General features: G+C 55.4%; 1 protein-coding gene across 2 annotated transcripts in view; it reads right to left on the reverse strand.

Annotated features, from left to right (window-relative positions):
- The window catches only part of GRAP (GRB2 related adaptor protein), a 38,342-nt gene that overhangs the window by 5,191 nt on the left and 9,322 nt on the right, over window positions 1-23,829 (reverse strand). The window contains exons 3-4 of one of the 2 annotated variants that reach the window (XM_054043197.1): window positions 19,069-19,191; window positions 461-737 (exon numbers count right to left, since the gene is read on the reverse strand). In XM_054043197.1, the coding sequence (XP_053899172.1) occupies window positions 461-737; window positions 19,069-19,191 (400 nt within the window). The remainder of the gene's footprint in view (window positions 1-460; window positions 738-19,068; window positions 19,192-23,829) is intronic. The other variant, XM_054043198.1, reaches the window with a different exon arrangement.

Below are 23,829 nucleotides of genomic sequence, written 5' to 3' on the forward strand. Positions count from 1 at the left end.
CCACTCACCCAGTTTTGTGAGATCCCTTTGTAACTCTTAACAGTCAGCTTTGGACTTAACTATCTTGAGTAATTTTGTATTGTGTGTAAAGTTTGCCACCTCACTGTTTACCCCCTTTTCCAGATCATTTATGAATACGTTGACCAGCACTGGTCCAGGGAACCCCACTGTTTACTGTGAAAATGGACCATTTATTCCTACCTTTGGTTTCCTGTCTTTTAACCAGTTACTGATCCATGAGAGGACCTTCCCTTTTATCCCATGACAACTTAATTTACGTAAGAGCCTTTGGTGTGGGACCTTGTCAAAGGCTTTCTGACAGTCCAAGTACACTTTATCCAGTGGATTGCCCTTGTCCACATGTTGGTTGACACCCTCAAAGAATTCTAACAGCCTGTGGCTGTGTCCTCTGTGCCTGTTATACCACGCGTATTGTGAAGTGGCTGCACTGGGGCCTTGCCTTGTGATTTGGCTGGTGAGCAGTAGGCCTGCTGGGCTGGGCACTGCCCTCTCCTTCTTTCGCAACCCTCCTGGAGTGACCTGTATGGGCAGCCGAACAGCCTTGTACCTCATGGTTCTGGTCGTCGTCTCTCAGGAAGATCTGTTGCTTTTTGGCGATGGTCGTGGTCCTGTAGAAATCCACCAGCTCGTTCAAGGAGTTGAACTTCTCTTCCCAGAGGAAATATTTGCCATTCCTTTCTCGGAGTACCTTGAAATGCTGGACGTGCTCCCCATAGCTGTGGATACATTCAGAGAAGAGAGCGGTTATTCTGAAAGGTGGGCTTTAAAGCAGCTGTGTCACAACTCCCCTCCTCTCCCCCCAGAACCAGCCCATAGGGATATTTATCCAGCCCCTCCGGCCGGATCCGATTCTGCAGCACCTGAGCTCTTGTTTCTGGCCTGTCTGTTGCAAAAGCCAGCGCCCTGGTTTATAACAATCGGCGCTCCGGTACCAGAACACACGGCTCTGCAAGCTAGGCCCTCAGGCCTCAATCCCCCGTGTGGACCCCTGCTCAACTTTACACGCACGATGGGACCACTCGCACACCCACCGCTTGGCGTGTGCCCAAGTGTCTGCAGAACGGGGGCCCAAGCGTGCAAGCCGAACCTGACGGGGAGGAACGGCGGGTTCCAAAACCCGGGCTTCAGATCACCCGCTTGGCGTCCTGACTGCATTTGAATCTTCCCATCACTTGCACAACGCTAATAACTAATAACCTGCCCTTCACCAGCCCCTTTCATCTGAGGTGCGCCGGGCGCTTTGCACCTGTTAATTAATTAATTAAGCCTTGCAACACCCCTAGGAGTAGAGGAGTATTTTTCTAGTTATTTAATGGATAAGGAAACTGAGGCAGGGTGAACATAAGTGGCTTGCCCACGTCCTCTCAGTGAGTCAGTAGCAGAGAAGGCAATACAGCCCAGGCGGGGGGCCGAGCTGTCTCTGCTGCCCATTCCTTCCATTGCAGTCTGCTCTGGTTGCAAGGGGAGATATTGGTTCATGCTAACAGAGGGATGATCAGTATCTACTTCACAGAGGTGCAGACGAGCCCATATTCCTTGCGAACTACAGGACCACAGGTTTGTTTCCCATGCACCCTGGTAGTGGTAAAGCAGAGTACGGCCAAAGATAACACATCTGGGTAGGTGTGTTACAAACACACTGATGGTGTTGCTGATAGAGAAGACGGTTGCATCAGCACTTTTATCCCACCCAGCTCGTAATTATTCCTGATGCTTAATTCCTACTGCTTGACGTTGCAGGCCCATGACGGTTGTGCGAGGTGCTGGGCATGATGACCTCAGCAAATATTCACTTCCCACCGTCAGCTAGATCTGCCCAGTGAGATTAAACGTGTCTGCGGATAAAAACAGGGGTGTATTTGAAAGTGGCAACACACGGCTTGATTTGCCTGAACTGGGACAAACTTGTTTTTGTTTCAACACGAGCCCAGTGTCTGCTCAGGGCTGTTTGTACTGATGCAGCTAAGGGGGAATGGAAAACATGGGATAATGTGGTGTTGGCTTTATTGTGCTGGGAAGGGACATTTGCATTACTACTACTGATGTTAGCAATAAGTGATCAGAACGGGGCTCTACCTGTCTGTCTACTCTCTGCCCTCCATTAAGGCAGAGTTAACGTTGATCTTCAGTCTCAACCTCTAAAAACCCGTGAATAAAGAGTTAAGGTACATACCTAGTGTAAACCACTTAAGTCAATGTAAACCAGTGTAACTGAGATCACAACCTGGGCGCCGGGTCGCTCAGGTGTGTAGGAGAAAAAACGCATCAAGGGTTTTAGAAATCTAAGCTAACGCCTTGCACTGCCCCGGGAACTGAACGGGAACTCGATGGAGTGCAGGTGTAATGTGCTCCCTGGGTGGTAGGGTGACCATACTCCCAAAGGGAAAACGGGGCCCACCCCCACTCCCCCCCGCGAGGCTGTTGCTGGAACCCTGTCTCTCCCTGCACCCCCAGCCCTGCTCCCCCGCTGCGTAGGGCTGGCATGGCCCTTTGCCCCCCCGCACATTCCTCCGCACCACACCCCACTTTTGTCAAAAGTGGGTATTTGTCCCTTTTGCTCTTGCCAACTGATCAACTTGGCAAGAGCAAACAGGACAAATACCATCTTTGCCAAAAAAAAAAAAAAGTTGGGATGACCGGGACAGGGCTTAAAAAAGGGACTGTCCTGGCCACAATGGGACATGTGGTCACCCGAGATGTTCTGCTAAGCTACCAGCCAGCTGCATTCTTTAATGGAGATATCCCATCTCCTAGAACTGGAAGGGACCTTGGTCATCGAGTCCAGCCCCCTGCCTTCACTAGCAGGACCAAGTATTGATTTTTGCCCTAGATCCCTAAGTGGTCCCCTCAAGGATTGAACTCACAACTCTGAGTTTAGCAAGCCAATGCTCAAACCACTGAGCCATCCCTCCCCTACTCACCCTTGTGCAGCAGGCTAGCACAGTGCCTATACATGGCCTATCTTGCTGACTAATATGGTCTCGTGTCCTGGGGCTCCCACCCCTGTCTGTGTCCATCTGTTGTCTCAGACTTAGGCTGGAGGCTCTTGGGGCAGGGACTGCCTTTTTGTCCTCTTTGTACAGCACCTAGCACAGTAGCCTGGCCCACGACTAGCGCTCCTAGGAGCGACACCACTATGCATAACAATAAAGCATCAGAGCAGCCAGTTGCACAGAACTGGAGGGGAAGAAAGGAACGCACCTTCCCAGAAACTATATGCAGACTCGACAGCTGAAAGTCAGAAAAGAACAGCCCCGTTACGCCGCAGGGTCTGTGCTGCGGATCAGAACTCGGCCCTGGTGGCTAAAGCCCATAAAACAGAATAGCCACCTGGACGCCATGGGCAACACAATGTCTTTTTATGAAATGAGTCACTGACTTTCCGTCCCGGGAGGCTGACGTCCCCCGGGCGGCTGGGATCACATCTCCCATTTACAGCCCCGCTGAATGGGGAAGCTTTCGGCACAGGGGTGTGGAGCTGAGCGTGCCTGGCCCTGCTTCCCTTTCCTGTAATGACGGCAGGGCCCAGAGACGCAGGCAGAGTGTGGCCTGGATTTGCCGTGGAATTAAATACAGGGGCGGTACAGTCCCTTTGTGACTGTAAAAATCTCCCCCTGGATTCTCCGTTACTCCATGGGGCAGGACCAGAGGGCAGGGGGTTGAGAGGGCTTTGAGCCTCCATTACCCTGCTGGTATTGTGGGGTAGGTTAGATTGGCTTTGGGGTGGCTCCAACTTGTGCTCGGCTTCCCATGGACCCTAGGAAGCAGAAAATAGCCATAGTGCAATGTGCTCCCGCAGCCCTGAAAATCCAGCTCCCGACCCTTTATCCCTGGATTGCTAGCTCTGCAGTGGGACAAAGCAAAGCCCCGGCGCGGAACACCCGAACCTCTGGGACATCTGGATCTGGAGCCAAATGCATCTCTGATCTCAAGGCTGGCTGTCAAATCCTCCCTCTTGTTTGGAAAGGGTTTATCCTGGCTTTGTTTCAGGGGGATATCAAATCTCCCCCAGACTTCGTCAGCACCGTCCCCAGGTCCCCCGGGGCAGGCTGAGCCCCGGAATAACCAGGCTGGTGACTGAGCTGTGACAATGAGAACCGGGGAGTGGCTCTTCGCGGCAGGGAGCCTTGGCGGGTCTGGGCATGCCGTGGAAAATGCTGGAGGCCAGTTGTAAGGAAGGGGCAGCAAAGAGGTAACAGCTGCCCGAGCTTGGAGTTGCTGCAGGAGTTCAGCACAACAGGGGTGTGGCCTGGGAAGCGGGTCAGTATAAATAGGAAGGGGGGGCGGGCAGGGCAGCCTGGCTCATTTGAGGTGGGTGGAGTTTGCTGAGGAAGGGCTAGTGTGAAAGGTTGTGCTGTGGAGGTTACAATACGGTGAGTGAAGGACATTTTAAAACACAGAGACCCATATAGCAAAAAACTTCCTTAGGGAGAGCACGAGACCTGTCAAAGCGACTTTAACTTCAATACAGGACAAAGGCATTGTTACAAAGCTATGTTCTAGGCAGACACAACGACTATATATCAGGTGCACACACACACAGCTGGGTCTAGAGCCGTGGTTCTCAACCAGGGGTCTGGGACCCCCTGGGAGCTGCGAGCAGGTCTTGGGGGTCCACCAAGCAGGGCCAGCATTAGACTCGCTGGGGCCCAGGACAGAAAGCCCCACGGCCTGGGGCTGAAGCCAAAGCCTGAGCAATGTAGCTTTGCAGGACCCAGGCAATTGCTTGCTTGCTGCTCCCTAACGCCAGCTAGGGTGACCAGACAGCAAGTGTGAAAAATCGGGACGGAGGGTGGGGGGTAATAGGAGCCTATATAAGAACAAGCCCCAAATATTGGGACTGCCCTATAAAATTGGGACATCTGGTCACCCTAACACCGGCCCTCGCTTTTATATGCAGAAAACCAGTTGTGGCACAAGGGGCCCGTGGAGTTTTTATAGCTTGGTGGGGGTGGGGGGAGGGGGCTCCAAAAGAAACAGGTTGAGAACCCCTGGTCTAGAGCACAGATCGTTCAATTGCAAAATACAGGCTGCTACTGCCTGATCTGAAGGAGCACTCCACTCTACTGGCATTGTTAGGTCATTTATCCTCTGTGGGTGTGGCCACTAGAGGGCGATATCACTCTCACACACACAAAGCCAGCCACTAAGGCACTGAATCTCTCTCCAAATGTGTGAGTCATAGGAAGTGAGAGACAGACCGGCTGCACAGGGCTAGCTGAGGAGAGCATTCGCCCCTGGGTGCCTTCCTGTAGTGGCTGATGGCTGGTTACAGAGCGCCGACTCCTAAGGGAGTTTGGGTAAGTCAGGAGACAAATGAGAACGCCACGAGGAGCTGTGTGAGTCTATCTGCTACAGCCAGCAAGAGGTTAGCGTTTGGGGTAGTGAAATGGAGACGCCCCAAATGCAAGGTGGCGATTAAAGGAGAAAGCCAGACTTAGGCATTCGCCAGCCACCGACGCTAAGTGCTGACTCAGACCCAGCCAGAGATTCCTGCCATCCCACAAGGCTGAAAAGAGACAGTAAGAAGCTAGGATCAACCCCCCACCAGCTACTCTCCTTGGCCGGCTTGCTCCTGCCTCCTAAGGGTTGGTCTGTTCAGGCCCTCCGGGCACATCCCTTTGGGTGCAGTATGGGAGGGTTCCACATGAGCCCCTGGGGTTTAATTGGATGGGCCATGAGGAGTATCAGGAAGATTTATGGATGGGGATGCTGGGCTTGGTCCTGCTGGGACTCACTGAATTCCCGCTGGGACATGGGAACAGAACCGGGGGTTTCTCTCGTGCCCCCTGCCCAAGGATCTTTGCAAACAGTAAATAGCTTCAGTGCACTGTTATGTATAAAAGGCAGCTGCGTCCGTTTAAGTCTCCTCTGCATGACTGGTGTCCATGCTGCTGACGCACCCGGCGCCGCTCGGCCTCTTGTGCCAATACACCCACGTTCCCGCCCAGCAATGCCAGACGGGCTGGTGGGGAGTTGAAAGGAGCAGCAGAGGGACTGCGGAGAAAGGTGTTCTCTGTCCCATTATAACAACCCAGTGTGTAGCGCATGGAGGAGAGGCTCCTGTTTGTACCCCCCATTCATCCCCAGAATGAAGGAGCCTGCTATGTGTCAGGTTTTCCAAACCGAGTGGGCTACCAGCCTGCACCGAGCACTCGGGCCTGAGAGCAGAGCTTTGGAAGAGGCGTCGATCCTGCCCAGTCCTGCTGTGGGGCATTCTATGAATATGTTGAACAGCACTGGTCCCAGTACAGATCCATGGGGAATGCCGCTAGTGAATAGTCCCATTTATTCCTACCCTTTGTTTCCTGTCTTTTAACCAGTTACTGATCCATGAGAGGACCTTCCCTCTTATCCCATGACTGCTTACTTTACTTAAGAGCCTTTGGTGTGGGACCTTGTCAAAGGCTTTCTGACAGTCTAAGTACAGTATATCCCCTGGATTGCCTTTGTCCACATGTTGGTTGACACTCTCAAAGAATTCTAATAGGTTGGTGAGGCATGATTGCCCTTAGCAAAAGCTGGGTTGACTCTTCCCCCAACATATGGTGTTAACTATAATTTCAACCAGTTTGCCGGGTACTGAAGTTAGGTTTACTGGCTTGTAATTGCCAGGATCACCTCTAGAGCCTTTTAAAAAAAAAATATCAGCATCACATTAGCTATTTGCCTCTCATCTGGTCCAGAGGCTGATTTAAGCCATAGGTTACATACCACAGTTAACAGTTGTGCAATTTCATATTTGAGTTCCTTCAGAACACTGGGGGAATGCCATCTGGTCCTGGGGACTTCTTACAGTTTATCTATTTATCCCCAAATCTCCTCTATTGACACCTCAATCTGGGACAGTTCCTCAATTTTGTCACCTACAAAGAAGGGCTCAGGTGTGGAAATCTCCCTCACATCCTTTGCAGTGAAGCCTGATGCAAAGGATTCATTTCGCTTCTCCACAAGGACCTTGTCTTCTTTGAGTGCTCCGTTAGCACCTTGATCGCCCAGTGACCATGCTGCATCTCCTGCCCGCTCTCCACCTACACTCTGTCACGTCTATCGTCTGTGCTCTTGAGATTAGGGGATGGACACGCAGAGGGTTTGGGACGTCTGTTCGGTATGGAGGGCTATGCCTAGTGCTTCTCTCAAATCCCTGTGTACCACCTGGAGTGCAACAACCATATCTGCTGAATAAAGGGTTGCTTTTCCAAAGCACTCTTTGTCGGCCTAACCCTGCCCTTACTGAAGTCAATGGGGGTTTTACCCTTGGCTTCCATGGCTTCAGAGTTGGGCTAATGCTGACAGCTGTCAAAAATCCCAGGGACCGTGCCAACCAGGCTGGAGTTTGCTGATGCAATCAGAGTTGTCCTGGGCAGATCTCTCTGTGATGCTGAGAGGTGGTGTAGACTGTTTAGCCATCTTCCTGCCTGGCAGTGAAAAACATATGTGAATATGTTTGTGGGCCAGCTGTGAGATCTGCGCTCCTTTATTACCTACCAGGCACCATTTCCCTTCTTGAGCAACACAATTTTTTTTTAAATGGGGGTAGATGATACAGGAGAGAACAAAACACCAGTGTAGTTCCTAGCAGCGTCTCCGCCAGACAGACGCCCAGCGGAGCTGTGCATAAATACCCCTAAAGAAATGACAGCAAAATACCATGTCCCACGGCAGGCTGAGACAGCGGCATGATGCAAAGCGTTTGGGAAGCATTGCAAGTGTCAATCCCAGCAGCTGCACACAGCTGCCTTGTGGAACAGGGCATTCTTGATATCCTGGCGTGGTCTGCCAGCGTCATTCAGGGGGCACGCAGCTCTCTATAGGGAAATAAAAAGACAGTATCCCTGCCCCAAGAAGTGAATCATCTAAATCAGACACAGCACACACAGCCAGGGCAGAGACTAAACAAAGGAGGGTGTGTGTGTGGATCTGGGAAAGGCTGGGGGAGAGCATGTAATGAGCATATTATATTTTAATGCCTGCAACCCAGGTCAGTTCCTGTTATGTTTTCAGCTCCTATAGTAATATAATTAATTGTTAGGTGCTGACAATATGCATGTCACAAACCAGACAGCCCCAGCCCCAAAGATCTTGCAGTTTATGTCTACGAGTCGCCAGGGAGACAGGATGCCCTGGGGAAGCCAGGACTATGGTTTGTTTGTTATTAATATCATTGCTGTGAGGGATGTGAGCGAATGGAGGGCAGGCTGGAACGGCGAACGTGTTCCCGGCGGTGTGGATCAGAGGGGGGCCAGATGCAGAGGAAGTTGTGGGAGAGCTGGAGGAAATGGGGAATTGATATTGGCGAATAAAGGTAATGTGTGTGGGGGAGTGATGTGATAAGAGATTGTGTTGGGAGATGTAGGGTGAAGCCTCACTTGATTTAAATTGGCTGGCTCCATTGAAGTCCACCTCCATTGAGCTACACCAGCCAAGGAGCTGGCCCATAAGATGCAGGGGGAGAGAACACTGCTGTGAGGACTGAATCTTGAGGTTCCTCGTGAGTGCAGGGATCTGCCTGCATGACTCAGATTGCAAGGTAGAGACCAACTTTTGAACTTGCCTATCCCCACACTAGCACAGTTAGAAACCTCAAACTTGTCTTGTTCTGTAGCTCTCTCGATATCTAACCATCAAGCCAGTTTTGACGTAAATCAATTTGGAAGTTTTAAAGTGATAAAAATTTCAAGTTTAAATTTGATATGTTCCCATCCCAGGTGCTTTAACTCATGAACATTGGCACCCACAAAATGAATGAAGACAAAAATCTTAAACTTGTCTGGGTTTTCACTGATAGAACAACCCCTCAAGCATTTTTTTCACATTACATTACAAAAAATAACAGAAAACCCCCTGATTTATTTGCTATCATGAATTTTCCCTTTTTGTTTTCTTACTAATTTTGTTGTGGGTGTCTGCTCTGAGTTGATTACTGGAAAGTTAAACAGGGAGGGGGAGTTGTATAATGCAGTATTACAGCTAATAGCCTTGTGTGTGTGCTAATTAAGAAATAATTGAAAAGGAGAACAGTGATTAAAAAGTTGCAACATAATTAAAGCTGCTAGGCCTTTACCTCATGGCTGAGTCCTACCTGAGTGAGAACAATGAAGGGCTCCCTTCAAGCTCCCCCTTCAGGGGAGACCCTGGCTGGCACGCTGCTCCATGCCAGGCTGCCATGAAATACAGATCCCTCCCCACAGTCACTCGCTTTGCACTGGGCCCTGGGGCAGGGAAAGCAAATCAGCTCCATTGTCCCCAGGCAGTGGGACTCTTCAGGGAGGAGGAGCAGAGAGATGACAGATGTGGGGGCGGGTCTGATCCTTTCCCACTCCATTCATACCCCCATGGTCCTACGGACACCTTCTGTTCCAGCACCTGCTGGGTGGCTGGTCCCCTCTGCCGGGAGGCTGGAGCATCCAGTGACCTCTCGAATATCTCGTGTTCTCTGGAATATCCGTTTGACTTCTTCTTGCTTTCCCTCCTGGCCATCTTCTCTGGGTAGGGAAGCTGGTGAGGGTCACCAAACCTTGAGCATCTCCTCTTGCTTCTCAGTGATGCTCCCAAAATAGTAACATTGCAGAGTTCCAATTGCTCGGAAGGGGAATCCAGGCAAAGAGCCAGCAGCTGGCGGCGAGGGATTCCCCGTCGGAGAGGGGCAGGTCTTGTAGCACCGGGTGCTTTTGGTGGACCTGACACTGCAAGTCACCCCATGGATTTCCAGGGGAGCTAGTCAACCTACGGGAGGGTGACCCAACCCGGCTCCATGGATTTCTGATTCTCGTCTCATGTCAATTTTACGCTGATGCCCCTCCATTGTCTTGGATGGAGTTATTCCTGATTTACCCCAGAGGGAGAGGAGAGTCAGGTTCAGTGACTGCAGACTAGCTGGGATCCCAGCCATTGAATTTGGTTCACTCAGGGGCGGCTCTATGTATTTTGCCGCCCCAAGCACGGCAGTTAGGCAGCCTTCGGCGGCATGCCTGCGGGAGGTCCGCTGGTCCCGCGCCTTTGGCGTCCCCGCCGCCGAATTGCCGGCGAAACCATGGGACCAGCGGACCTCCTGCAGCTTGACTGCCGCCCTCACGGCGACCGGCAGGCCGCCCCCCGTGGCTTGCCGCCCCAGGCATGCGCTTGGTGCGCTGGTGCCTGGAGCCGCCCCTGGGTTCACCGTGGATGTCTGCAGCCTGGCAGAGAATCAGAGAAGGTCAGGCTGAATTCCGAGAGAGGAGCTCTCTCCACCCATGGCGGATGATGGACAACCCCGATAGACGTTTCATGGACACTTGATGGCGTTTGAGTCTGGGTAGGCACAGGGAGGGGCAAGGTGAGTCAGTGGCACGAGTGGGAACGCAGCCCATGTTCTCAGGTATATAGTAGGACAGGTGCCAAATGCAGACCTTTGCTCCGATCCTTTGTTAATTGGAGTCCCTGGGCCATTAGCCTGCTGACTGGGTCTCCCTCCTTTCTGGATAGATGGTCAGGGGTGAGTTCGGTGCTCCTTGCTTTTGAGAAGCGCATCCCTGTTGGCCTAAAACCCTGAGCTAAATGGTGCCGGGAGCTCGTCATGAATGCGCAATCGTCACTATAATACTGTAACACATTAGCAGTGCTGAGGTGGCTTTGGGCGAGCCTTACCCAGAATGCACGCAGAGCTGATCTCAGTGTTTTGTTAGCTACCTGGCTGGCTTTCCACCGCCATGTCACCGCCACCGTCACCTCTATGTCAGCAGCGCTCCCCCTAGATTTCAGCGGGGGTCGTGCAGGCATGTTCCGAATAACCCTTGGGCCCATAGTAAATTAGAAAAGCCCCCGGGCCTGGGTGGTGAAGCCCGAGGCTGGTTTAGCTGGGGGCAGATCTGGGGAAATGAAGAATCTGCTAGAAAGGCAGCGATTCCAACAAGGGGCCACGCTGTTAAAGGAGAGAATCCCCGAGTCTTTTCTTCCTGGTCCTAATTTCCCCAAACGCCTTTTTAGCAATTCCTAAAATTAAACCGTAAATCCCGATCCTCCCACTGGATTAGGGTGGGCAGACCCCTGCCCCCAGGGCAGGTTCAGATTGCCGGATCAGGGCCGCATTAGGCATGGCCGTTCCTTGGAAAGTCAGTTGCGTCCCAGGGACAGAGGCTAGGCTGGGTTGATTCTTGCAGGTACTGCTGCTGTGTTTGCTACATGAGAGTGGAATGCATCGAACTAATTAGTGAATTCTCTCCCACGGAGCAGCTTCCACCGTGTGCTCTGCATGTTACAGCAGGAGAGATTAAACCAGCCGGACCGGCTGCCCAGTTAGCTAATAGGGAGCTTTTCCCGTGGCCAGGTTGCTGGGAACTGTGCTCTAGTTTCTTTCTAGCAGTGGACTCCTTGGGGGTCTCCCTTGGGGTGGACTTTCACACATGATTGCATTGTTCAATACTAATCCTTAGCACTGATGTAGCATTTGGCTGGAGATCTCAAGCTGCTGTACGAAGGAGGAGAAAGTATCATTCTCCCCATTTTACATATGGGGAAACTGAGGCACAGGGAGGGGCAGGGCTGGCTGTGTTCACGGCAAGCCTTGGAGCCCCTCAGCAATTAGTCCGCTGGCTGGGTCTCCGTCATTTCTGGGTAGACGGTCAGTGGTGAATTCTGTGCTCCTTGTTTTTGGGAAACATCTCTGTTGGCCTAAAGCATTTGTAAGAGCTTTTGCAAAATAAAAATGGAAAAGCAAAACCAGCAGGGAAGTTGGCGCCGGGCTGTCTTTTTGTTCTGTGTTTGTACAGCACCGAGCGCAGTGGGGTCCTGATCTGTGACCGAGGCTCCTAGACTCTGCCATAAATAATAAAAATAAAAATAGGACCTTGGCTTATGAGACCAGCTGTAGGAATGGCTGGCTGCAGCTCTGTGGCCTGCGCTATACGAGGGGTCGCTCTGGTCCTTTCGGGCCTGGAAATCTAAGAATCCACGAATCCATCTTCCAGTCGGAGGTACAAGAGAATTCCCCTTGGTTGCAACGGGCTCCCCTGTTACTTTCCCTGCCGCCAGTGCCTGCGACTCAGCATTAATGCCGGAGTAAGTCATCCGCCTTATCGCTCCGATCTCGAAAGCGACAAGCAGAGCAGCTGCAAAATCAGGCGTTCGGTTGGCGCTCTCTCCCCGCAAACCCTGCCTCAGGAGGGGGGTTTGTTGATCCCTCACTGGGGCGCCTTCCTTCCAGAACAGCCACATGGTTCAAATACTTTCAGGCCGTTCAGCTGGACTAAGGTTTGCTGGAGAGCGGAGCCAGCTGCATGGAACTGGCTCCTCCGGCTTGGGGGCCTCCAGTGGCCGGCTGGCATGTGACCGAACAGCAAAATCAGCTCCCGCGATAGCAAAACAACAATCCCCACGGGAGAGAGCGGTTTGGAGCCGGCACTTACAACGCTTTACAAAGGCACCGCTGACGAGCTGCTTTGCCAAATGATTTACTGGGCCTGGTTTTTCCCACCCTGTGCTTTGGTGCCCCCAGTAGGAAACGTGCGGGCAAACCTCAGTGCACGAGGCAGGGACAGGGCTGTGCTTTTGCAAAATCAGCGGCGGCGCGGCCTAGTGACCTGGAAGACCTGGCTTCAGTTCCTCGCTCTGTCACTGGCCTGCGCAGTGAGCTTGGGCAAGACTTGGCCCCCGCTGCTGTGCCTCAGTTTCCCCATCTGTAAAATGGGGAGAACGAGACTGCCCTCCTTTGTGAGGTAGCTGGAGATCTACCGATGAGCAGTGCGAGGTCAGAGCTAGGGATTATTGTTATTAAAATGGCTCAACCTAAAATTCCCGTGTGAAGTGTCCCCACGAAGGCAACACAGCTTGTAGTGTAGGGCAGGCTGCGAAAATCTCTGCATGCTCCTTGTAATGGACACGGACGAGCCGTTCCCCCAGACTCCGTCCCTGGGGCGGCTGAGCTGTCACCGGCTCCTGTCTGATGGCCATTGCTCAGTGACTCTTCTTTGTAATGCCAAAGCTTCCCCTGGGATTTCCGATCGCAGCAGCAGGTGCTGGCAAAGGAGACGCGTCTCCGACAGCTGGGATCCAAGGCGAGCTTGCCACGGGGAACCGGAGCCGGCCAAACACTGGCTGTGGCAACAGAGCAAAGAGCTGATTCACCCCACAGCAATGAGGCTGCGATGGGGGTTCCACAAGCTCCCTTGGGCGTCTGGTCAATACGCCTCAGGCATGAATAAGGATGTGGGTAAGAGAGGGATCACGGGCCAGGGCACAGAACCCCGACCTATGGGGCAGGACACCTGGGCTGGGGGTCCCGGTTTTGCGTGACTTTGGGCAAGTCCCTTCCTAGCTGTTTCCCTTCCCACCTGCTGTCTGCTTAGACAGTAAATGACACGGGCTGCGCCGTGTTTCATCCAGCCGGGAATCAAACAGTGGGTTTGGGGAGGGGGCGAAGAAGGGAAGTTAAAAAAGCACTTGGGGCTAAACTTTCCACTGACTCCTCTGGGCTTTGGATCAGGCCCCCAGTGTGTGACCGGGACACTCCCCCGGTCTGAGATCTGGGATCCTCACAAGCAGCTTCACCACATGAAGTCCCATCCTGTCGGGGCGGGACTGAGCCTGCCTCAGCCGGATGTCACTCCAGGTGTGTTTTACAAACAGGACCAACGTTCGGTTAAAAGGGGCTGAAATCAACATGCGGGAGCCAGAACTTGCCCAGGGACCGGCCCTAGCCTGTGGAACTCACTGCTACAAGAGATGAGAACGGCCACAGCCCTCACCACTGCGGAAGGGGATGCCAAACTCCTTTCTGACATCTCCGCCGCCAAGCACAATGCAAGCAAACAAACAAAAATCCTGTCAACTAATCCCGCTCTTTCTCCTGCAGGTTGGGAAGGCAGAAAGAAAGAGGTTAGAATCATGGAAATTGGACCGTCGATTGCTGTTATTTCTCCATTGAAATATTTACAGGGCACTGAGGGACTGTGGTGGTAGCGTCCAGATAAAGAGATAGACAATGGGTATGTCTAGGGATGGACGGATCACTGCGGAGTTCATTCCCCTTCCATCCCATCTTACTGGGAAATGGATCCAAACATTTATGCTCCTGTGAAACTGACATCCCAGGACAGACGGAGGAAGAGAGGGGGGTTGGAGAAGGGGCAAGGGCAGGGCCGGTGCTTCCATTTAGGAGACTTAGGCGGTAGCCTAGGGCACCAGGATTTGGGGGGCAGCAATTCGGCGGCGGGGGGGTCCTTCCGTGCTCCAGGTCTTCGGTGGCAATTCTGTGGCGGGTCCTTCACTCGCTCCGGGATCCGCCGCCGAAGTGCCCTGAAGACCGGGAGCGCAGAAGGACCCCCCCGCCGCAGAATTGCCGACGACAACCGGGAGGGTGGAAGGACCCCCGCCTAGGGCGCCAAAAGCCCTGGCGCCGCTCCTGGGCAAGGGCCCTTGCAAAGATCTGCTTTCTTCTGCTCCCTCGCTTGCACGTGCAGCCCGGGCAGGTTTGCAGAGCTGGGCTGGTGCTGTAGTTAATACCAGCGCCACAGCGCCCTGGGAGCAATTGCTTTCATTACCAGCAAGAGCCTCCTTAAACGCTTAATTAAAGATCCGCGGCGGGAGACACTGCCTGGCTGGAAAGCACCCAGATCGGCCTGGTGAACGGCCAAGCCAGGATGAACAGCGAGCTGAGAGCTGAGTGGTCAATGAACTGGGGTTTGGGAGACAGGGCGTTTCGCTGTACCTTACACTGGAAGGAGCAGAGACTCTTATTATGTGTTGTTTGTACAGCACCCAGCACCCTGGGGCTCTGAGCTGACTGGAACTGTCATTTTCAAGGCTGACAGGCCCAGGGGCAGCTTCATCCTCTGGAGATGTTTGCAGAGCCATTGCACGTCTGAGCCTGGAGTGACGGGCAAGGCATGCAGGGTGACTGACTTTGTCTGAGCCTGGAGTGACGGGCAAGGCATGCAGGGTGACTGACTTTGTCTGAGCCTGGAGTGAGGGCAAGGCATGCAGGGTGACTGACTTTCTCCCAGGGGGGTGCGCAGTTCTTTTGCTGCTGCTGCCCCTTGCTAGGCGTGCTATCAGCGCCCTGCTCTGGGAGCTACCGGCTGGCAGCTCCCGCCCAGCTGCCTGGCATGGTTCGAGCTGGCACACGGAGCTGTGTTGGTGCAGAGATAAGATCGGATCACGTGTGGCAGATGGTTTTGTACCCCCCCTGCCAGTGCCGGGGTGTGCGTGGGAGGATCTGGGGCTGAGGGAAGGCCTGCAGCGAGGGAGGGGATAGGTTTGCAGAGCAAAAAATAAACACACTGAAACCGAGGGCTGGGCCAGCCGGCGTGAGATCAAGTGAGAAGCAGCCCACACCTTCCCTCTGAGCAGGAACTGATCTGTCCCCGGAGTCCTGGCTCCCAGTCCTCTGCTCCTACCACTCAGCCACACTGCTTAGTTGTGAGACAGTCCCGTCCCCCCGTCTCCCTGCAGGGGATGTTTTACAGCCCCCCGCCCACCACAAGGCCTCAGCCTGCAGGAGAGCAACAGCTGAACTGGTTTAAATCTGGCTAAGATCCAGTGCAGTAGGGCACCTGCTCCCCACGGGTGCTGGCCAGAGCCCCCAAGGGGAGGAGGGTATCACTGAACTCCAGTGACACAAGAAACTCCCTGCTCCTGGGCCAATGACGGGCTGAGACGCAGAGGCGATGGAGGAGCGCCACCATGTGGCTCCTCTCAGCCACCGCAAGTGGAGTGGGGGAAGGGAAGGCTCTCTGGAAGGAGCCAGAAAGCCAGAGTCTGGTTTCAGTGGGCCTGTCGGTCATGTGAGAACAAGCCGGGGTGCTTTCCCCACCAGCTGTCCCGCCCGGTATGGCTCGGGCAGGGTGACAACCCTCATGCTGCAAGGCACAGGGACAGGAAGAATTCTTCTCCCCCCGATCCTACCACGTTGTGCAATGTGCTAGCTGCTGTGCTGAGTTACGGAGGTACTGGAAGCAGGATGCCACGGCACCTCTCTTCCGGTGAGATCAGGCAATCTCTGAGCCCTAGCCAGCTGCTCTCAAAGTGACAGGGCCCAGCACAGACACCAGAGGCCGGGCTGGCTTTGCCCATGTGCCTGGGAGCCCAGAGGGCTGGGTAGCCCCCGAGATGAGTGCCTCTTTCTCCTGACCACAGTCCCAACCCGGAGCCCATCTTGGCTCATTTGGGAGCCACAAAGACCATGTTGCTGAGCAGCTCCGTGCATTAGGCTGAACAGGAGAGATTACAAAAAAACCACCAGGGTGGGAAATGCAACTAGTGTAGGGGAATCACACACCAATACTCTGTGGGAGGCATAACACGGAGACGCTGAAATAGACCCAGAATGGGGAGGCGTTTGCTTTCTCTGTCATGTCCCCCACTGGTGGGGGTGTTTGCCTGCAGATCCCGGTAGTCTGCCCCAGGGCACTGCCCGATACCTACCGTGGCACCAATCCCCACTTCCATGCAAGTGGGAATGAAGCTGCCCACCCTGAACCCGCTCTGCCGGCACCATACGCAGCGGCCCGTCTACTCAGCTCACCCCAGACACAGTACCCAAGGGCTCCAGACTCTGCCCAAAGCCTCCTGGGGGATTGGCTCTCACTCCCTCCATGCCAGTGATTTTGCCCAGGTGGCTACACTCCACTGAGACAATTTAAATAAAATTTAAATGTAAATTATTGGAGATATCCTATCTCCTAGAACTGGAAGGGACCTTGAAAGGTCATCGAGTCCAGCCCCCGACTTCACTAGCAGGACCAATGCAATGGGGAGGCTCACGTGTGTGGGAACCTCCCCAGGAGCTGAGTTTAGACCCTGGAACTCACGGCCACATGAGCTAAGGATCACCACAGACGGCTGTTCCGAGCTAAATACAAACCCCCTCTCTTCCTTCACATGCATCTGCAACTGCATAGACACCCAGCCAGCCCCATTGAGCCATACACAAACCAAGGTGCTTCTCCTACAGACCGGGCAGTCACAAACAGCTGGGATCCCTGGACCCTCAGCTTGGGGGTGGGGGGTGGCGGGTGTGGGGATCCCGGAACCCCTACATGGTGTGTGTTGATCCCATCAGCTCAATTTCTGGGGCACTGGCATCCCCTCCTGTCCCATACCCTGCCCTGCAGACTTGCTTGTGGCGTCAGAAGATCAGTGCCCGGCACTGAGGGTGCCCGGGTGCTGTTGTTTTGGGGCCCCATTACTCACACCTACAGCTTAAAGCCAGGTGCAGGTACCCAGGCCAAAGTGCCTCAGTGCATCAGCCGTCAGGTGCTCGATCAGCCACTCTCCAAGGGGGGGCAAACAACGTGCAGATGGGCACAGGAACGCACCATTGGCCCAGCAGGAACCATAGCGGGCCAGCCCCTTGTTCTATTCCTGGCTCCCACAAGCACGGCCTCCCTCTCTGCCCTGGAGCGCATCGCTTGGCCGCCTGTGCCGCAGCTTCTCCACCGCGCACCATGGCCATGACGCTGCCTGTCTCCCAGGGGGAGCTGGGAGACCCAGGTCAGCCCTCTCCAGTGCTCGGCTGAAATCGAAGTAATTCCTGCTAACGCAGGATGTTTGTCAAGCGTCAGCGAGTAGTTAGTACAAGCTACAGTCAGTATACCAGGCTCACTCAATCACCACTGGGATGCAGCCACCTCTGGGGTGGGCTGCAGCAGTTGCTCGACGGTGCACAGCAACACTCCACAACCACTTAGCATAGGAAGCCACAAATAATACTGGGGCTGGGTGAAGCAGCAGGAGGGTGGAGTTTAAAACCCTGGGGGAGGGGAGGGTTAAAAAGAGGAAAATAGCCTTGCCCAGCATACCGGAAAGCAAATGTGACCTTCTTCGGCCGGGTTGGCCTCTGTTCAAAATTCAAGGCACTCGCTGCCAGTTCCAAGGAGCCGTGGGCAGGGAAAAACCCTCTCCCTGCTCCCAGGGGAGCGAGGTTAGTGAGTGGCCTGTCAAGCAAACTCAGGCCATAACCTGACATGGTACAGGCTACGCGGCCTTGGCGATGCTAGACTGTGCAATGAGTTGGTGAAGACGGGCAGACAAGACACCTTCAAATGCCAGCCTAGAGGTAGCCACATCGGGTTTCGTAAATTGTATGGAGGGCCGGTTAGGGGAGGGGGTCGTGGCCTGGCCCCCACCTCCTATCTGCCCCCGGGACTTGATTGCTGTTATTTCTCAATTGAAATATTTACAGGGCACTGAGGGACTGTGGTGGTAGCGTCCAGATAAAGAGATAGACAATGGATATGTCTAGGGATGGACGGGTCACTGCGGAGTTCATTCCCCTTCCTTCCCTGACGACCCCTCTGGGACCCCTGCCCCATCCACACACACCCCGCTCCCTGGCCCCTGGCCCCCGCCGCCCCATCCAACCCCTCCTCTCATTCCTGACGGCCCCCCTGGAACCCCTGCCCCATCCAACCATCCCTTCTCCTTGTCCCCTGACTGCCCCCGGAACCCCTGCCCCTGATTGCCCCCTGCCGTCCCATCCACCCCCCCTCTCTTTCCTTACTGCCCCCCGGGACCCCTGCCCCCATTCAACCCCCTGTTTCCCCCCCCCGACCACCATCCACACCCCCTGACCACCACCCCAAACTCCCCTGTCCTCTATCCAACCCCCCCGCTCCCTGCCCCCTTACCGCTCTACCTGGAGCACCGGTGGCTGGTGGCGCTACAGCCACGCCGCCCCGCTGGAGCCGGGCCACGTCGCCGCCGTCACTGCGCAGCACAGAGACCGGGTCAGGCCGGGCTCTGCAGCTGCGCTGCCCCAGGAGCTCACAGCCCCGCCGCCCAGAGCCCTGCGGCGGAGCGAGCGAGCTGAGGCTGCAGGGGAGGGGAGACAGCAGGGGAGCGGCTGGGGGCTAGCCTCCCGGGCCAGGAGCTCAGGGGCCGGGCAGGACGGTCCCGCGGGCTGGATATGGCCCACGGGCTATAGTTTGCCTGCCCCTGAACTAGTGTTCCCAGGTGCAAACTATTGCTCTACTATTCAATCAGCGGCTTCATATCCAACCCAGCAGGGATCCTGCCTGGGTGCTGGCTGCGGGCCTGAGCCGTGCGCATCAGAGGAAGGAACCAGCAACTTACTTTACGGAGATGGAGAATTCCCCCGGGGCGCTCTCGCTCTCGCGGATCAGGAAAGCTCCCAAGTGCTTGCGTTTCAAGAGCATTTCTTCGGCCAGATGCCTGGAGATCCTGCCCGCGTACCACCTGGAGGGGGGCACACAAAGAACTGGAGCTGAGCAGGAGATGGCAGGTCTGTGACCCCCCCCACAAACCAGCAACAAAATGGACCAGACCCAGATGGGGCAGGAAGGTGTGAGATGATGCTGGGCATTAGGTTACATTGAAGAGGGGGCCTCTGGCTGGACTGTGCAGAAAGATTTTAATGCCAGCTCGTTAGCCTTCCTGCATAGCCCAGGTCAGAGATCCGGCCCCATTGACTCCCATATGGAGCCCAATAATTGGGGAACAGAGGCAGGCGACATGGTCATGCAGCAGCTCGGTGGCAGAGCTCGGATTAGCATCCAGGTCTCCTGTGTTGCCATTCAGTGCCCTACCCACTAGACCAGGCTGCCCCTCGGAGTCCTAGAGCTCAGGCACCTGCCGGAGCTTTGGCCACAAGCTGGTGTGGAGGCATTGCTCTAAAATGCAGCCCTCCAGAGACAAGAAGGATCGAATGGGACAAGGACGCTGAACAACCTTCTTTCGCCCCAGAGAGGATCTCTGACTCTGTTCAACGGTCCCTGAAATGCAGCCACCTCTGGGGTGGAGCACAGCCCTGTGTGGGATGGGCAGTGCAGGTGCGCGTCTCTGGTTGAAATGGTGGGGAAGATGTTAGAGCGGGGCGTGGGTAAAATGATCCCAATCTGTTCCCTTTTGTGTAAGCCTCGCAAATCTATAATTACAGCCCTTCCACCTCCGCTGCACCGTGACAATGGCCTTCCGACGCACGGGTGCTGGTTTGTAGCATCCTGGCCACAGCAGCAGCAGCTTCCCCGTTGCTATTTGTGCAGCACACAGCCCTGCTCGCCCCATTGTTTATGTCTTCAGCTTGTGGTTACCGGGACACGAGCCTGGCCAGTGCTGGTGCCTGGCATTGCAGGGCTAGCTGACCTGCAGGGCCGTGATGCTGGCTTGTCTGGCGGGGAGGGGGCACAGGAAGAGGGTGGACAATTAGACAGAGACGGCTTGGCTGTGTCATCCGGCTACCCCTGGCAGGAGCACGGGGTGTGTCTTAGGTTGGATTCCACCTACAGGGAGGAGACCGTGCGGAGGACAGCGACCGACCGAGCGCAGGACGACCGCAAAGGATGTTGCTGTCACGGGGACAACTTAGGGTGGAGTCCAACATCTTGCTCAGCACAGAGCGCAGTGGGGAAAATGGGCTGCTTCGTGGGCCACTCGGCAGAAAAGACTCAGAGGATCTGTCCACGCTGCACCCTACACTCGGGTTCTGACTCTGGTGTGAGCCCAAGCCCCCCTTCCATCCACGTGCAAATCAGGCTGATTTGGGTCCAACTGTGATTTGGGGCCAAGCCCTGTTATTGTGCAGTGTGGATGCAGCTCAAGCTGCAGGCCCAAGTCAGGTCTGCGCAGTGCAGTTAGCACGGTAGTGAGACCCGGGACCAGCAACTGTAAATCCAGGTTTGCAGTGCAGGGTGGACACTCAAGCCCGGGCTTGGAAACAGTGAGCCCCACAAGCCTGGGTCCCCTGGTGGAAGGGCAGCGACCCCCCGCCCCAATTCTCCAACCAGGGTCCTGTTTCTCCTGCCGCTCCCCCGCTTAGATCCTGCTCCCTGGTGTGTCAGGGCGGAGACGGGGTGTCTGGGGATCGATCAAATCAGGAGAGAAGGGGGAGCTTGTAGCAGAGGAGGGGGGAGCCCCTTTGAGCCTCTGCCCCTAGCGGGGGGTGCGAGGGCTGTGCATGCTGAGGGGACGGATCTGTTATCCCTGTGGCTCTAAAGAACAGAGCTAAGCCATCCTGAAGGGACAGGCTGAGCTGGGGAGAGCGCAGGGGAAGCTGGGGTGGGATCAGTGGGGAGGGAAGCAGCGGGTATGCCCAGGAGGGGACCCTATGGAGCAGCGAGCAGGGACGAGAAGGCGTCCCTAGCTGGGAGAGGAGATGGGGCAGCGTACGGGGAAGGGGCACCACCCCATGCTATTAGCTTTAAACCCAAGCGTGGCTTGAACCCTCACTGTGGAGACGCGACAGCCGCCGATAGCACCTGGGATGATGGGAACCCTGGCGATTTTGACAGGCAAATGTGCTGCTCACCAGTTAGTTTCACTTCTCTTTCTGGTCTGTTCCACTCCCCGGCTCTGGGGCTAAAATGGTCTCTGAGGTTGGGGCTGCAGACGCTGCGGAGGGGGTTAGATCTAGACAAAAGCCTTTGTCCCACGGAATGAAAATAACTCCCCGTCTAAGGGGACGTGGCTGTTGGGCCTCGGGTTTGCAAATCCTGTGTTTGCTCCATTTTTTAACCAGGCCTAGAATGGGGCGTCCCTGTGACTCAAGTAATAGGGAGAGAATCAGGATGGAGAGAGCAAGAACCCACATAAACCCACCCCTCCCTGGGCAGGCCAGGCTCCGGCTGGAGGCACTGGTGACCCACTGCCATTGGCTGGCCGGGCCCTTTTGATTTTATCATGCCGTGCCACAGCACCCGACCATTGACCATGTCCGGCCTGGACCTCATCACTGAAACTCACACGCGAAATCCCTACGCCCATCATGGGATGTGGGGGAGGAGGACACGGGGACTTCGCAGAGGAGGGGAAGGCCTGGCTGCCTGGCAAGTCATCTTGCCATCTCAGCTGGTTACCACCCTGCCCGCTGCCCGGCCAGAGACCGGGAAACTCAGCCACAGAGAGAGGCAGGGTCAGGGGCTGATTGCTTCCTGCATGAAACACCCCCATTGGCCTCAGCACCGCCCGGGGCGGCCCCTACCAATGGGAGTTAGGCACCCGGTGAGGATCTGGGCCCCAGCTCAGAGAGGGAGTCAGTGTCCGAGCTGGGGTTGGGCCCCTGAGTCCAGACCCCTGCGCTCAGGCCAATAGGCCGTGCCCCAGAAGAGACGGATGGAGACTCTCGTGTTTCAGCAGGCGCCGGGGTGCCCCCAGAGCTAACGCTGAGCCTGCCGAGAGGCCCTGGGCTGGCGTTACTGAGAGGCACAGCGTCTGCTCTCTTTCCCTGGCTCCAGCACACGACTCCCCCTCTCCTCCCCGCAGGGGGAACGCACCGAGGAGTCGTGGCCCCCTGACCCCAGGATGCAAGGAGAGAAGCGTGATCCGGGGCGCAGAGTTGTTTGCTGTTCCCGATCCTGGTCCAGTCTGATCCTGGCTGCTACACCCAGGCCAGGCCCGAGTGGCGCCGCTGCCCAGCCCAGCCTGGCGTCGTCTGAGAGCCAGAGAGAACCGCAGGGTCCTATGTGTGGGGCGGGTCCCCCAGCCCCTCTTACTCCCCTCCCCCTTTATGTTCATCCCAGCATAACCCCTGGCTCTGCCGCAGCACGGGAGCTGGGGCGGGGAGTGGATTGGGTGCCTTGGCTGCTGCCGGATCCTGGTGATTTTGCAAGGCTGCGATCGTGCTCCCGGCTGAGAAAGACGAGCTGTGCAAGCCGGCTGTGCAGAAACACCGACAGCCCCAGCCACATCCTGTCACTCATCTCCCACGCTGAGCTCTGCGCCCTCTCCTTTCCTGTGGCGGCTGCTTTATCTGGGTGGCACATCCCACGGGGTCGGCAGTGCAGGGGCGGGAGTGGTTCTGAGGGCCACTGTGCATGTTGGGGTTGCAGGCGGCCACCCCGTCTGGGCAGCGTTTGGGGAGCACTCCTTCAGCGCCTCGGTTCCTCTCGCCCCTTGTCACTCCTGAACATCCCTGCACATGAGTGCTGGTGGGCTGGGAAAACCCTCGGGGTCATGGGCGGACAGGGTGCCAAGAATAGCCTTCCTGATTCCTTTACAGCGTTACAGACCTCCAATCGGAGCGGAACCGACGCCCTGTGACTCAGGTGCCCAATCTCACGCCTCAGATGAGGACAAACCGATAGTGGGACAGTCCCCGAGGCCGACATGCACTGGGGTCAGTTGTTGATGGTGCAAGAGGGAGTCACTAGTACAGGTGTGAAAAGCAAAGCCGGGCACAAGCGACTTGCAAACAGAAAAAGGGGCTTAATGCTTCAGACTTGGCCGGATCGGCTGAACAGTTTAGTGGAAACATCCTCTGGGCTGGACCCCAACTGATCAGTGCTCACACCTGGGCAGTGGGGGGACAAAGGTGCCTGATGCCAGGATGCAAGGAGAGACGCGTGATCCGGCTCACCCTTGTCTCCGCAGGGGCGCAGAGTTGTTTGCTTTTCCCGATCCTGGTCCTGCCCTGAGTCCCAGCAACTGCCAGGGGCTTAATTAGCCCCAGGCACAAATTAGAGTAGCCCCAAGGTTGCTGTAGTTTGTGCCAGTGGAGAAGAGCTTCCAAGGAGCTGCTCTATTAGCCAGAATCGCCAGGATACCCCTTAACTAGCCTCTTAGAGCAGCTTTCAACCCTCTTTGTGGTGCTGGAGCCGTGCGAAGGGCCGTGGATCTCTGGGCTAGTAGGAAGGGGTGTAAGATGCGGTCGCATTAGTGGGCGTTGTGTGCCACTGGCGAACGAGTGGTACCTGTCGTTCTGCCAGCGTCCTGGGAAGGGAAACCTTGGTGCCAGGGGATGGGTTCTGGAATCTTTGTGCCAAAGGTGGCACCTCGCTTGACCGGTGAAGGACAGACTCTCAAAAATACTTCACCTTTAATACAATGTGTTTTCCAACCACAGATCACATCAACACTTGATGACCGAGAGTGTCATTAACC

Source organism: Malaclemys terrapin, chromosome 10, assembly GCF_027887155.1.
Source record: "Malaclemys terrapin pileata isolate rMalTer1 chromosome 10, rMalTer1.hap1, whole genome shotgun sequence".
Taxonomy (NCBI): Eukaryota; Metazoa; Chordata; order Testudines; family Emydidae; genus Malaclemys; species Malaclemys terrapin.